Here is a 15,076-nt window from a genome sequence, read left to right as displayed (position 1 = left end):
TTATTACTACTGTCATTTCTTGATTGTTACTCAACGTATACAGTAATTCGTGATATTAATGTGTTTTACGTAATGGAATTCAAAGATAAGTATCAACTCACAAGTCCATTCACACGCATATAAGTTTATATCGGTAATTCTAATTTTTTTATACATATAAATGGACTAAATTAACTCTTTATGACCGACCATATTATGATCATTTAGCATCACTCTTTAATTTAAGAATGAAGAATACAAAAGTGAGAGAAAAAAAAAGGAATGAGAGGTAGGGAGGGAAGGAGGGGCAGTTCGGATTGAGAATAAGTGTGAAAGGCACGAGACAGGCAGAAGAACAATAAATGATGTTGTAAGAAGGTGATGAGGCTTATGATAACCCTCATCATCGTCACGTCCCTTTCTCTTCACGCTTCTCCATAACTCACTACCCAGAATTCCGAGCACCCTTCACTACCCCAATTCTTAATCTACCTAATTATTTTAGAGTGATGCTAAATGGCCATAATGTGGCCGGCTATAAAGAGTTAATTTAGTCAATTTACATGTATAAAAAAATTAGAATTATCTATATAAACTTATATGTGTGTGAATGGACTTGTGAGTTGATACTTATCTTTGAATTCCATTACGTAAAACATATTAATATCACGAATTACTGTATACGTTGAGCAACAATCAAGAAATGACAGTAGTAATAAGTTGAGCAAAAACTACGAAAGAGTAACACTAACATGTTGAGCAATATATAATGAAGATGATATAAAAGTAAAATCAAGTAGTATTAAACCAAAAATTTGAAAAAAAATTAATTTTTTTTATTATTTAATTAATTAATGGCTGGCCATGCTATGAGCGCATAGCATTATTCATTATTTTATCATTTACTACTTCACTTCCTTTCTCTCTCTCTACTTACCACTTACCTCTGCTTTTTTATGACTGCCACTTCCCTCTTTCATTTCCTTTCCTCTCATCACCCCAGTCAACTTCCTTTCTTCCACAATTCCATCCCTTCTCTCTCTCCCCCTTACAATTCACTCTAACTGTTTCAACTCCGTACAGAAAAAAAAGCTTTTATATTTATTGCCCACGGCTGCTCCTATACAAATTCTTGACCTCATTCCCACCTTTAATCAAAACCCTTGTTTTCCAGAGAAGCTAAGGAAACTTACATACTCCTCTTTTATTCTTCTTCAGTTGGAAAGCTGGTTTTCTCATTTTTTTAAAAAAAATTTCCAAAAAGGTATGATCAGATAAGCATACTCACATTAATCATGTGGATGATGGGATACAGCGACGGCGGCGGAGATTTTAACACCATCCAGGACCCCTTCAACGGCCGCAAACTCCGCCCCCTCATCCCCCGCCCCGCCTCTTGCCTCTCCCGCATCCATGGCGCCGACTTTTTCGCCCTCAATCACCATCTCGGCAAGTCATCGATCATATATATTCACATTTATATATATACATTTTCACGAATAATAATAATGATGGGATAGCAGCAATGGCGGAGCAAGGGAAGAGAGATCTGGCGACGCAGCAAGTGGTGGTGAGCTCGCGGTGGAACCCGACGCCGGAGCAGCTGCAGACGCTGGAGGAGCTGTACCGGCGGGGGACGCGGACGCCGACGGCGGAGCAAATCCAGCACATCACGACGGAGCTCCGGCGATACGGGAAGATCGAGGGGAAGAACGTGTTCTACTGGTTCCAGAACCACAAGGCGAGGGAGAGGCAGAAGCGGCGCCGCCAGCTGGAGTCGTTTCCCGACGAGCAGGAAAACGGAGAGAAGAGAGAAGCGGCAGGTAAAGAATATTTAATTAATTAATTAATATTGGTAATTCGTTGATGTGGATTCCAAAAACCCGAGTTTGTTTGGTAGCATGGAATTCTGCCATGAGAAGTTGCGATCGATTGCTTGATTCCGCGAAGGGGGGTTTGTTTGCATTCTCGGATTTGTTTGCTTAATTTGTTTTTTCTTTTTGTCCACACCAGCAAATACGACACTATTTGAAGTTGAACACTCCAAGGACGACTGGCCATCTCCTACTCACTCTACTACACCACCTGCTTCTGCTGCTGCTGCTCAGGTTCATCACTATCCTCTCCCTCTCTCTCTCTCTCTCTAGAATGATACTAATTTCATTTTGATACTCCTACTAGCTACGGATTTAATTTGGTGTTGAATGATAGGAACATTTTTTGGCAACAAAATACTCCCTATACTAGGTACTAATGTGGTAGAGTAGTGGTGTTTTAGTTAGAAGGAGTACTAGCAATTAGCTCATAATTATGACATGATTATGGAAATTAGGTTGTGTGGTTGGAAAGAGTATAATGTTTCAGGGGATAGGAGTGAAGAAGCAGCAAAAGCTAATGATCCAAAAGCTGCATACCTTCCTTTCTGTCGGGGCTGCATTTTGTTACCAAGGAAAATACTAGTATATTTCTAGGGTTTTGGGGATTGTGCTTCTTCATTACTTTTTGGAAGCAATCTTGTGCTTGTGGTTCTACTTTAAAATTAGATACTACTATGTATTACCTTTTCTTTTATTACTATTAGTAACTGGAAAGTGAATTTGGAGTATTTATTTAGGGATATGATGATTCCGCGAATTTTTGATGATGATAAATGCTCGTAAAAATAAATTACGACACAGAGAATTTTACGTGGTTCGATTTACTGAGGTAAATCTACGTCCACGGGGAGAAATGGGGGCAGGTTTGTATTGCTTGATCTGCGAATTACAGCTTACAACACAGACTTGCTATATGATTATTTCTCTAGAGAGATTCTAACCCTTTTCTACCAGATCTAAGTTCTATTTATACATTGAACTAAGATCGTGGCTTACATCATCACTCTAGGTCGTGGATGTCGTGTAGGTCATGGCCTAAGATCGTGGCCTGAGTTGACGCCACGTGGTAGTGGGTGTGTTGGAAGTTGTGGAAATCCTGCATGGGTCCACTAACTCCTTGTTCGGTCGAATACTGAGACCGAACTGCTTTGGTTGCCGATCTGAGAGTAGAGCTTGATGCCGACCTGAGAGCAGAGCTTGATTGGTTGGCTTTTACCGAGCTGTAGGCTGAGGCCGAACTCTTTGGTAATGCCGAACTCATCCGAACTCTTTGGTCATGCCGAACTCATACTCTTCCTTGGGCTTCGGGCTGATGGGCCGTCATTGCTGTTGGGCTTGTTTAGTCCGTACCCCATCACTACCCCCCCCCGAAAGACGAAGTGAATCACTTCGGCGAAGCGAGTCACTTCGGCATTCTGGATAAAGGTACGGGGGAGGCTGACGTCAGGGGACGTGCCTTGCATGTGACTGCATTAAATGCGACAGTAAAATCCGGCCGTTGAATCCTGAAAAGGTGGGATTCGAAACGGTGCGACGATTTTGAAATCTTCGCCGAATCTGATAAATATGCTCTTTCTTCCTCATTTGAACATCTTTGCTGTTGCGTCTTCTATACTCTCTCTTTCTCGAGAAATTTTCTTCCGCTTTCAAGAGCTTCTTCAGACTTTCTTCACTTTCAAAAAGTAAGAAAAATGTCTTCTTCTTCTTCTTCGGTGTCGGGTAGCGGTAGGAAAGGGGATAAGGGGTCTTCTAGCCGGAAAGAATCCGGGGAGAAGACCGTAGAGTATTTTCACAGTATCTTGAGTAAGGATACTGTGATATCCCTTCACGAGAAATATTTTTTACCTGGGGGGAAGGCGGTGGTTCCCGACGATGATCATAGGGCTAACGACCCGCCGGAGGGTTATGCCACCGTTTACGAAGCCTGCTTAGAATGCGGGCTTCGTTTTCCTCTTCCCCCACCTTTTGTAGAGCTTCTTGATTTTTTTCAACTCCCTTTAGGTCAGGTGACTCCGAACTCTTGGAGGCACTTATCGGCTTTTGCTGCCGAACTGCGTAGGCTAGATAAGGATCTGTCTCTGAGGGCAATCCTTAATTTTTTCCAGTTTAAAAGGAAGGGATCTTGGTTCTACTTGATCCCCTTACAGCCTTTTAGGGCCTTCTGCAAAACCAAGTGGCCGAAATGGCAAAACCGTTTCTTTTTTTATAATAGGACTTCGGCTCCGGGCTTTCCTTGGAGAAGGCCGAAGTCCGTGATTCCCCATCCTCGGTTAGAACCGTTGGCCGAGCTCGAGGGCGAGCTCAATAAGATTCCTATGATTAGGAAACAGTATTCGGAAACTGAGCTCGTCAAGGGCGACCTCGTGTTCAATATCTCGTCTTCGGACGAAGAGGCCGAGGGTGAGGATTTCTCTTTATCTTTATGCTCTACTGCTTTAACGAAGAAAACTAACCTTGTTTTCTTGCTTTTTGGCAGTGTTCATGCTGAATAAGGCTATCCGAAAGTCCTCCGAGCTTGAGGAGCCGGAGAAAGAGAAGGCTACCAGCTCGGCGCCTGATGCCGAGAAGAATCCGAAGAGGCAAAAGACCTCTTCGGGTCCAAAGAAGCCGGAGTCGACTTCGGCAAGTAGGAAGGGGAGGACCCAGAAGCCCCCGAGAGCGCCAGAGAAAGACGTGGTCTTGGCGCCTCCTTCGGAGCATATCTGTGAGCCATTTTTATGGCCCACGGACTTCGCCGAGGTGAATTGTCTTCTTGATTCTTTGGCCTGGCTTCTGTCCTGTATTTTTGGTGCCCTCTGTTGACTTTTTTCCTTATCCATTTTCAGAGGAACGATATGCTCTCCAAGCTCGTCGCCGTCGAACTCTCCAAAGCGTCCAATGACTATGCCGAGATGCAGAGGAAGTTGGCGGCTGCTTGTCATCGGGCCGAACAGGCTGAGGCTAAATTTGAGAAGGCCAGAGCTGCTAGGATTTCGGCCCAGGATGAAGCTCAGTTTGCCAAAAACCAGCTCGTCATCCAGCGAGAGCAGGCGAAGCGGAGCGATGCTGCTGCCGTGGTTGCCCAAGGGGAGGCTCTCCGTGTTTACACGGAGAAACTCTTTTTGAGCAGCCAGTTCTCGGCCTTTGTCGGTAGCCTGGTAAGGCTAATTGCCGATAAGGGCGAGCAGGGGGCCGATGTCGTGCTGCCTCTGTACAGCCGAGAGATAGCAGCTCGGCTTCAGAATCTGCCGCTCCTTGAGGAGCTCGCTTCATCCTCGGTCCTGCTTTCTGCAGACCGAGTCCGGAGTTGTCGAGCTGATCGGGACGAGAACCTGGAGGCTATCTTTGCCTCCGTGGGACCCGTTTCACCCGCTTCGACTTACAACGGAGAGGGTGAGGCCGAGCCGCTGGAGCGGGAGGCCGAAGTCGAGCGAGCCGGGCATCCGGAGAAGGAAGCCGATCAGGAGGCGCAGCAGATCGGCTACGGTGGCGCCGAGCAGGCTGGGGAGAGCAAGGAGGCAGAGGCTGAAGCTGAAGCAGATAAGGAGAAGGAAGCTGAACCTCACCGAGAAGGCGGAGACGAAGCTAGCGAAGTATGATTTCGTCTCCCTTCTCTTAGTTTAGTTTCTTCCTTTATGTAAAATGGCCTTGAAGCCCTCCTTGTATAGAAAAAATTTTTTTTCTTATGAATGAAAAAATTCTTCTTTCTGCTCTTGTGTCTTCGTTTAGCCTTTCGTACTCTCTTACTCCTGTTGTGGTTTACTACCTGCTCGGTAAGCTGAAATGCCGAACTGACGTAGCTGCTTTGTATTCTTAACTCTCAAGGAGCTGGAGATACTTCACTGGAAACGGCTGTACTCTTCGGCTTTAGACGAAGCTGAGAAAAGAGCTATAGCCGATCAGACGAAGAATGACGAGCTTCTGGCTCGTTTAGTGAAGCTGGAGGCCGATAATAAGGACTTAGAGTCCGATAAGAATGATCTGGAGGCCGAGCTGAATACGACCATTGCTGAGAGGGCTGCGTACGAGGATTACATCCGTGTGCGCGGGGGAATGACCATATCAGATGCTCAGAGTCGAGTTGACGAACTGTGGGAGGAATATAATGTACTCCGGAGGAACAATGCGCTGGAGAGCTCGGCTTGCCAACAAGTCGTGACATCATTGCGGCGCTGGGCTTCTCGGTACAACATTGTTCTTTCTCGGCGCCCCTCCATAGAAAGATTCCTTCGGCATATCGCGCCAACAGATGCTCGCACTCCAGATCAAACCTCTGGTTCCCTTGTTCAAAATCCTACTCCCAGCCAACAACGAACTCCGGAACAGCCGGAAACGTCAAGACGAGAACGGGCTCAGGAGCAACCGGAATCGTCAAGACAGGGACGGACTGAAATTCGCCGAGGAGTTGTGACTATGAGCGAGCAAGATCAGCAGATGCTTATTGCAGAGACTCTTCATCGCCGAGGTGTTAGGACTTCTCGAGCTCGGGGAAGAGGCGTTGGGTCGAGGATAGCATCTCGTCGACCTGCTTATTCTTCATCTGCTCGGAACAACCGAAATCGGCTTCCAGAGGATTTTGCAGATAGGTGGCTTAACTTCAGCAACCCTGGACAGTAGAATAGTCCTTTGTAATAGCGTAACGCCATTTTGTAGGGTAGCGGAGTTGTGTGCCGAACAAGATTTGAAAATGAAATTTTGTTTTTGTTTTCGCTTCTAACACTGTGTATTTACAGCTTAGCGAAAAAATTTCATCGTACTTGTCCTCGGTCTTATGAAGTAAACTTCTTTGACCGGACTTGTCTTTGGTCTGATGAAATAAATATCTTTGACCGGACTCGTCTTTGGTCTGATGAAATAAACATCTTTGACCGGACTCGTCTTTGGTCTGATGAAATAAACATCTTTGACCGGACTCGTCTTTGGTCTGATGAAATAAACATCTTTGACCGGACTCGTCTTTGGTCTGATGAAATAAACATCTTTGACCGGACTCGTCTTTGGTCTGATGAAATAAACATCTTTGACCGGACTCGTCTTTGTGTTCTAATTTGGCGATTTTCGTCGCCGGGATCGAACTTTCCCTTGTCCTAATTCGGCGAGTTTTATCGCGTGGATCGGACTTTCCCAGTTAACCGAAGTGGTCTTATGCAGTAAACCTCTTTGACTAGACATGGTCGTCCTCGGTCTTATGAGGTAAACTGCTTTGACCGAACTTGGTCGTCCTAATTCGGCGAGTTTTATCGCGTGGATTGGACTTTCCCTTGTCCTAATTCAGGCAAGTTTTATCGCGAGAATCGGACTTTTGTTGCAGTTCGTTTCAGACGAAGTGCTTGATTCTTAAGCAGAATTGTGGTCTTGTATCCTCTTTAGAAGCTTTGACACACAATCGTGGGCTTGTTGCAGCTCGTTTCAGACGAACTGCTTGTTTAAGCTGAATTGTGGTCTTGTATCCTCTTTAGAAGCTTTGACACACAATCGTGGGCTTGTTGCAGCTCGTTTCAGACGAACTGCTTGTTTAAGCTGAATTGTGGTCTTGTATCCTCTTTAGAAGCTTTGACACACAATCGTGGGCTTGTTGCAGCTCGTTTCAGACGAACTGCTTGTTTAAGCTGAATTGTGGTCTTGTATCCTCTTTAGAAGCTTTGACACACAATCGTGGGCTTGTTGCAGCTCGTTTCAGACGAACTGCTTGTTTAAGCTGAATTGTGGTCTTGTATCCTCTTTAGAAGCTTTGACGCACAATCGTTGGCTTGTATGTTCTAAAAAGGGGATCAGCCTTTGAAGAACGAGATACCTCAGTTTTATTTGTAAGAGACGACACTCACATAGACAGACACAACGCACGTAGAGACAAGAACAAGTAAAAAACAAAGAAAACACATAAGACTGACCGACCGGACTGTCTCTTACAAATGGAACTTTTTGAGGTTGGAAACGTACCATGTTCGGGGTACTTGTGCTCCCGACGCGTGAGTCAATTTGTAAGACCCTTTGCCGAGGACTTCTGACACCCGATATGGACCTTTCTATGTGGGTTCGAGTTCGCCCAGCTTTTCTGCTCGGCTTACTTCGTTGTTTCTCAAGACGAGATCTCCCACTTGAAATTGCAGCTTCTTCACCCTTTGGTTGTAATACCGGGCTACTTGCTCCTTGTACTTGGCTGCTTTTAGGCAGGCCAATTCTCTTCTTTCTTCGGCAAGATCTAGTTCGGCTCTCAGTCCGTCACCATTCATTTCTGAGGAGAAATTGAGTTCGGGGACTGGATATGCCGATCTCAACCGAATCACGGCTTCAGTGCCGTACACCATCGAGTTCGGCTCCGGTGTGACTTCGGTCATTTCGCCGGCCTCTGATTCCGGCTGCTGTGATTGCTATGCTCGATGGTGCCGAACTGATTGCTCGGCACTTTTAAGCGCAATCTGCGAACACACTTGCTCTTTTTCGATCACCTCGGATGACCGCTATCTCTCCTTTAGTGGAGAAGGTGTTCGGCGAGGATGCCTCTGATCGCTATGACCGGGCTTCTTTTTGTCTTCTCTAGATGAGCTGTCTAAAGACCGTTTTCGACGGTCTGCCTCATCGGCACGAGAAAACTTGTCCGCAATGTCCCACATCTCTTGAGCTGTTTGCGGACCGCACTCCACGAGCTTTCTGTAGAGAGCTCCGGGCAGGATTCCATTTTGGAATGCCGAAATGACAAGTAGATCATTGAGATTATCTACTTGTAGGCATTCCTTGTGGAATCTCGTCATAAAATCGCTGATCTTTTCGTCGCGACCTTGACGTATAGAAAGCAGCTGAGCCGAAGTGCTTCTGGCTTCCGCTTTCTGAAAGAACCTCCTGTGGAAAGCATCCATTAGATCTCGGTAGGATCTAATGCTGCCTTTGGGGAGGCTATCGAACCACCTTCTGGCGTTCCCGATAAGCAGTTCGGGAAACAGCTTGCACATGTGGACCTCGTTGAGACCCTGGTTCGCCATGTTATATTGATAGCGTCCCAAGAAATCATGAGGATCCACGAGTCCGTCATAGGTTATCGACGGAGTTCGGTAGTTCTGTGGTAGGGAAGTTCGGGTAATATCGTCCGAGAACGGAGTCCTCAATGCTCCGTACATGGCGAACCCGACATTTCTTCGGTATGGAGGAGATGGAGTTCTCCTGTGATTCCGGTACCGAGGATTCTTTCTTCTGGAAGACATGATACTACTGCGGTAGTGACTGTCTCGTATGGAGGGAGAGGGAGAATCCGCCGTTTTCGCCTCCGGCTGCTTTTGGCTTCTCTGCAGGAAGGTTAAGAATTCCTCCTGCTTTTCAGCCAAAAACAGCTTGACAGCCTCGTTCAAATCGGGCTGCTGGGAAGACTCGGTGTGACGGCTTTTGGAGCGGCTTGTTCCTTCGCCATGAGAACTGGTGGTGGATTTATCCCTAGGCTGTTTTCCAGACCTATGGGATGGATTGGCTTCCTCCTGGTTCTCACGGGCAGGAATACGGGTACTCTGCGATCTGGTATGCATTTTTTGGGTTGAAAAAACGGTCAAAAATTCGCTTTATCACAAATTTGGTTCTCTGTTTCCCACAGACGGCGCCAGTGATGATTCCGCGAATTTTTGATGATGATAAATGCTCGTAAAAATAAATTACGACACAGAGAATTTTACGTGGTTCGATTTACTGAGGTAAATCTACGTCCACGGGGAGAAATGGGGGCAGGTTTGTATTGCTTGATCTGCGAATTACAGCTTACAACACAGACTTGCTATATGATTATTTCTCTAGAGAGATTCTAACCCTTTTCTACCAGATCTAAGTTCTATTTATACATTGAACTAAGATCGTGGCTTACATCATCACTCTAGGTCGTGGATGTCGTGTAGGTCATGGCCTAAGATCGTGGCCTGAGTTGACGCCACGTGGTAGTGGGTGTGTTGGAAGTTGTGGAAATCCTGCATGGGTCCACTAACTCCTTGTTCGGTCGAATACTGAGACCGAACTGCTTTGGTTGCCGATCTGAGAGTAGAGCTTGATGCCGACCTGAGAGCAGAGCTTGATTGGTTGGCTTTTACCGAGCTGTAGGCTGAGGCCGAACTCTTTGGTAATGCCGAACTCATCCGAACTCTTTGGTCATGCCGAACTCATACTCTTCCTTGGGCTTCGGGCTGATGGGCCGTCATTGCTGTTGGGCTTGTTTAGTCCGTACCCCATCAGGATACACATAGGCAATTAGGGATGTCAGATTGTGTGTGTGTGTGTGTGTGTTTTGACTAACGCTTAGCAAAATTTGCATGCAATAAATATGATTATCAGAAAAGTGGAGAGGCAGAGGCAGAATGTAAAGCAGATAATGGATGGGTACAGTTCGATGAGGAGGCAGAGCTACAACGGAGAAGGAATGCCACGTTGCAGATGATGAATTTGTCTTGTTCTTCCTCTTCTTCATCTTCTGCTGCCCCCACTCCCACTATTCCTTCTACACTTGCTACTATGCAATTCAACCCTCAAGATTTCTTCAACATTTTCTTCCAATCCTACGCCTCCTCCTCCTCCTCCGCCGCCGACGCACAGACCCTCCAGCTCTTCCCCCTTCAGAGCGACACCGACTGCCACCGCCAGGATATTGAGGATGCTGTTTCCCTCAATAATATTGCTACCCATGTTGCCCCTTTCCAGTTTTTCGAATTCCTTCCTTTAAAGAATTGAAAATTAGGGTTTTGTCGAAATTGAACTTAATTTGCTTGTCAATTTATGTGATGGTAATGTATTATGCTATGATGATATGCAATGGAATTTGTGCTTCTTTCTTGGTTTTGTTTTATGTCACATTTTGCTATACACTATTAATTAGCATGAGCTTCGAATATTCCAAATGGGACGAAAATGAAAAGTTAATGTGCCTGTAGGAATTTGTCGTAAGTTGAAATTTGGGTAAAATCAAATAAAGTGGTAAGCTAATTTGAGAAAGATTGGTCTACCTTTGTTGACAATAGTAGAAGGCCTCTCTCTATGTATAGAGACGGAGAGAGAGAGAGAGAGAGAATCTCCAATAAAATCATAAATTTGGAATTCAATGAGACTGAAACTATATACAGAGGGGAGGTGACTCGTTAGAATCTTGGGATAGGTATCTGGTAATACACTATAGACTATAGTCGCATTCAATGCTAAATTTGTGTGACATTAACCGTTATCTATTACACGGATTAAGAACAGTTGGATAATGGATTCGTCTAATTAATCAAGTGTTTTATGGAGTATATTAATTGTTGTCTTTCGCTGAAAATTTTAATTTTTCTTGCATACTAGTAGTAATAAATATAAATATGTGTTGGGATAGGAATCTAGCTAGGGTTCAAGACCAGTCATATTATATTGGCCCTTCTCATAGTCGGTGCGAAATTGTCAAATTAATACATATACATGTACATGTAGTAGTGGACACAAGATCTTCTTTAATGTATTTTATGAGAGGGTCATACTGTTTATGTGATGGAGTAATACTCGTGTGAATGAGATTGCCACAGCAGGGGTCGACAAATCACAAATTTTACAAGTGTAGACACTAAGAATAAAAAATATTGGGGAGCAGTGGTTCATACACTTACTTTTATTATAAATTGTTTTTAATAATACACATGGATAAATAGTACTCCTATAATTTATGTTACATATAGTAACACATCTACTCTAGACTTCTAGTGCTTTTTTATATGGATCAATATTTGGAATAGAAAACGCATTTACTTTTTTACTACTATAAGTAGATGATATTCCTAAAAGTTTGATAAAAATAGATAAAAGTTTGGGCAAACTGCCCTAAAAGTTACAAATTTTTGTCAAATTTCAGTTTTTCTCACGAACTAAAAAATTGACGTATAATGTCATGAACTTTATATATGGTTGCCGTTTTCCCATGTTGGATTTTCCGGCTATGAAGCAAGCTGATATGTGATTTTAAGCTTACGTGGCTGCTGACATGTTAAAAAAATTGCTGACTGGCCCAAAATCCCCAAATTTACCTTACCCTAAAATCAATTTTATTTTCTCCTTCTCAATCTCACAATAGCAGCACCGTTGTTTCTCTGTAGCAGTGGCAATTTGCCATCACGTCGTCGCCGGCGTCGGTTTCCTTTTCTTCAATCGCAACTTTCCTTCTCCCAAATCGTGCCGGTTATCACTGCTCTACAAAACTCTCAACCCTCATTACAAATGCGAGTGAAATTGGGTCAATTAGGAATTCATACAGAGAAAGTAAACAAGTTAAAGAGTTGCGCTAGCTTGACACGTTCTGGAAGAGACGGCTAAGCTGCCACGTCGCCGCATTTATTTGCAGGCGAGCAGATTAGCCAGAGGTTGCAATATGGGTCCTTCACCTTGCACATGACCCCGCCGCAGCAAGCGCCTTCACACTCGATCACTTCGTCTTCGGAAACAGCACCGGCGGCCGCACCCTTGGCCACAACAGATTGAACGGATTCAATTTCCAGGCAGAAAACGAGGTCGCTTATGGAAGACTTCACTGGAGAAGATGAATCGTCGGTTAGGCAACAAAAACGAAGGATTCGATCTTCAGCTCAGCAGAGCAAATGAGAGGAAGCTCCAGCTCCGCCTTCCTCTTCGGATCATTCTGCTCGTGCAAAGTTGAATCACCTCTGCCCCCAAATCAAAATTGAAATCGAAACCAAATGTAAAAAAATGGGAATTGCAATTTCTAGAAATTGACTAAATTCGAAGAAATCTTGACAAAATAAAAGATTCAATCGAAATTGGGATTAAAATCTGAACCCTATAGCTTGCAATTTGGGATTAAAATTGAATTTAAGGTGTAATCTCATGAAACGACGTCGTTTTGTTTACGGAAAACGACGTCGTTTTGTGAATTTACGGTAATCTCTAGGTCAACTTTCAGGCTTGCCACGTATGCAAATTTTCAACTGAAAAATTGCAGGTTCGGGTCAAATGGGAAATACCAACAACCCGATAAAGTTCATGACATTATATGCCAATTTTTTAGTTAGTGGGAAAAATCAAAATTTGACAAAAGTTTGTGACTTTTAGGGCAGTTTACCTAAAACTCAATATTATTATGTAGGTCCAAATTTGATAACTAAACTCGGCATTTTAGTTTAATCATTTATCTGAAATGATTATAAAATTAACTGTATTAGATTGTTACAAAATAAAAGAATTTAACCTAACTTTCTTAATTGAACTTTTAATTCGTAATTAATATTTAAATTGGAAGATTAAGAAATCGATATTTGAATTCTTGTATCGATGAACATAAAAAATTAATTGAAATTGAAACTTGATTAACATAATCAACTGCATTGATAAACGTACATTTGTTTTGTTTTTTTTTTATTTAAAATTACTAGAGCAATATAAGTATATAACAATGCACCAGTACCCTTTATCCCTTCAAATGGTTATTATTAATGCCAAATTAAAATCTTTTAAGTTCGGTTTTAATTCCCTTTTAAAGGATTTCATATGAAAATCATCCATTAAAAAAATATGGTGTTAGTGACGCAAATAAAATCCGCAGTATTTCAAATCTTGTATTTTCCAACATTTAAAAAATGTACCCAATATTATTTCAGAAAATGATCTTGCCAAACTATATAACAAGTTTTGAGTAATTAATTATAAAAAAAAAAGAATATCCCAGCTGTAAAAACCAGGATTTTGAAGCCTTCAATCACCATCACCGGTTTCTAGTGTGATTGAAATACTAGAAATTTACAGCCCTCGACTCTTGGCCGCTATATATTGACTTGATTTTGCATATCGATTTTTATTTCACAAAGACTAAGGTATCCCTTTTCTTTGTGTTGATTGTATTGTACGTTTGTTGTTCAATGATCACTGAATTTCTTCTTTAGGAAAAAATGAGGAACACCAACATATTCTCATTCATTCACTTGAAGATGGCAAGTATAAAAACTAGATGGGACAGATCGATTCATGCAGTTATTGTTTACATTTATAAATCTCTTCTAGGTAGCTTGTTAATAATCGACTCCATTAATTAATGGTGCTTGTGATAATCCATTGTAATGAAGCAAATTAGGTAAAATATTGATTATAAAAAAGAAGAAGAAAAGAATGAATTAGGTAAGGTAGGATTGATAGATTGTGTAAATTGTGAGGTGAATTGAGGAGGATAGAGAATGGTGGTGACATAAGGTTTTTGATGGCCATAATATGATTGTCCTTTCCTTGATGCTATATGACATATGATGATACAACCATTTTACACATTTAGATGCTATCACAATCACAATTACTGTGCTGTCCCTTTTCGAATCTTCTCTGCACCACCCTCTCCTTTCTGTCTCTTCTCCTTCCTCCACTCGCCTACCCCCCTTTCATTTCCACACACACTCATCCTCTACTATCTTTTTAAAATCAAAACTTATATAACAACACTTACATTCTACTCATAAATGATTTTACATTCAACCCACATGCATTAAACTTTTGCACTATAATTAATGACATGAATATACTGAACATATACTTTCCATTGCACTTATGGTATACCATATAAAAAAACCTTATGGGCCGGAATGCACATCATATTTACACATAAAGAGATCAACATCGACTTGAGCCTGTTCTGATACCATGATTTAGTGGGCCGGAATGCACATCATATTTACACATAAAGAGATCAACATCGACTTGAGCCTGTTCTGATACCATGATTTAGGATTGTGTTACTACAAAGTATATATAAAAATTAATATCACGAGAAAATTTGATTACGTAATAAAAATCAATTATTACAAAATCGAGATTAGGTGAGGAGTTTAATTTTTATGTAGTGAGTAAAATGAGGGTGGTTTAACAGTAGCACAAGTCATCCGTATAAGCAAAAATATTTACTTACATGAATATGTCCCACTGTAATTATGATGGAATGATTTATCTGAAAAATATATCGAGTTAGAAATAGAATGAATATACACACAGATATACTTGTGGGTGTGTGTGTGATATTTTCTTGAGTTTAGTGTAGGTGTGTCGTATTCAATCTGCCTGTGAATTGCTAGCCTTTTCTACGTTACACAGGTCTGCCTAACAACTGCTACATAGACTATGTTTGGCCTCTGATATGTACTAATAAAGGAAATTTGACATTTCAATTACATAACTCTTTAATGTGAGAATAATAAGGACAAAGGAATTACACTGGACACCAAAAACCCAATATCACTCATGCCTGCTAATCTACTTCAAAT

General features: G+C 42.5%; 1 protein-coding gene across 2 annotated transcripts; it reads left to right on the top strand.

The window, feature by feature from the left end:
- The first annotated feature begins 917 nt into the window (after positions 1-917).
- On the top strand, positions 918-10,673 carry LOC121750647 (WUSCHEL-related homeobox 1-like). 2 transcript variants are annotated; one of them, XM_042145223.1, is made up of 4 exons: positions 918-1,428; positions 1,503-1,802; positions 1,993-2,080; positions 10,136-10,673. In XM_042145223.1, the coding sequence occupies exons 1-4, from the start codon at positions 1,275-1,277 to the stop codon at positions 10,530-10,532; spliced, it is 939 nt and encodes a 312-aa protein (XP_042001157.1). In that variant the 5' UTR covers positions 918-1,274; the 3' UTR covers positions 10,533-10,673. The 2 variants fall into 2 exon arrangements, with proteins under 2 accessions (XP_042001157.1, XP_042001156.1); XM_042145222.1 differs by having other exon boundaries at positions 1,993-2,087; positions 10,140-10,673.
- The last annotated feature ends 4,403 nt before the right edge of the window (positions 10,674-15,076 follow it).

The sequence above is a fragment of the Salvia splendens genome, chromosome 10, assembly GCF_004379255.2.
Source record: "Salvia splendens isolate huo1 chromosome 10, SspV2, whole genome shotgun sequence".
Lineage (NCBI taxonomy): Eukaryota > Viridiplantae > Streptophyta > Magnoliopsida > Lamiales > Lamiaceae > Salvia > Salvia splendens.
This window is presented reverse-complemented; position numbering and strand designations above follow the sequence as displayed.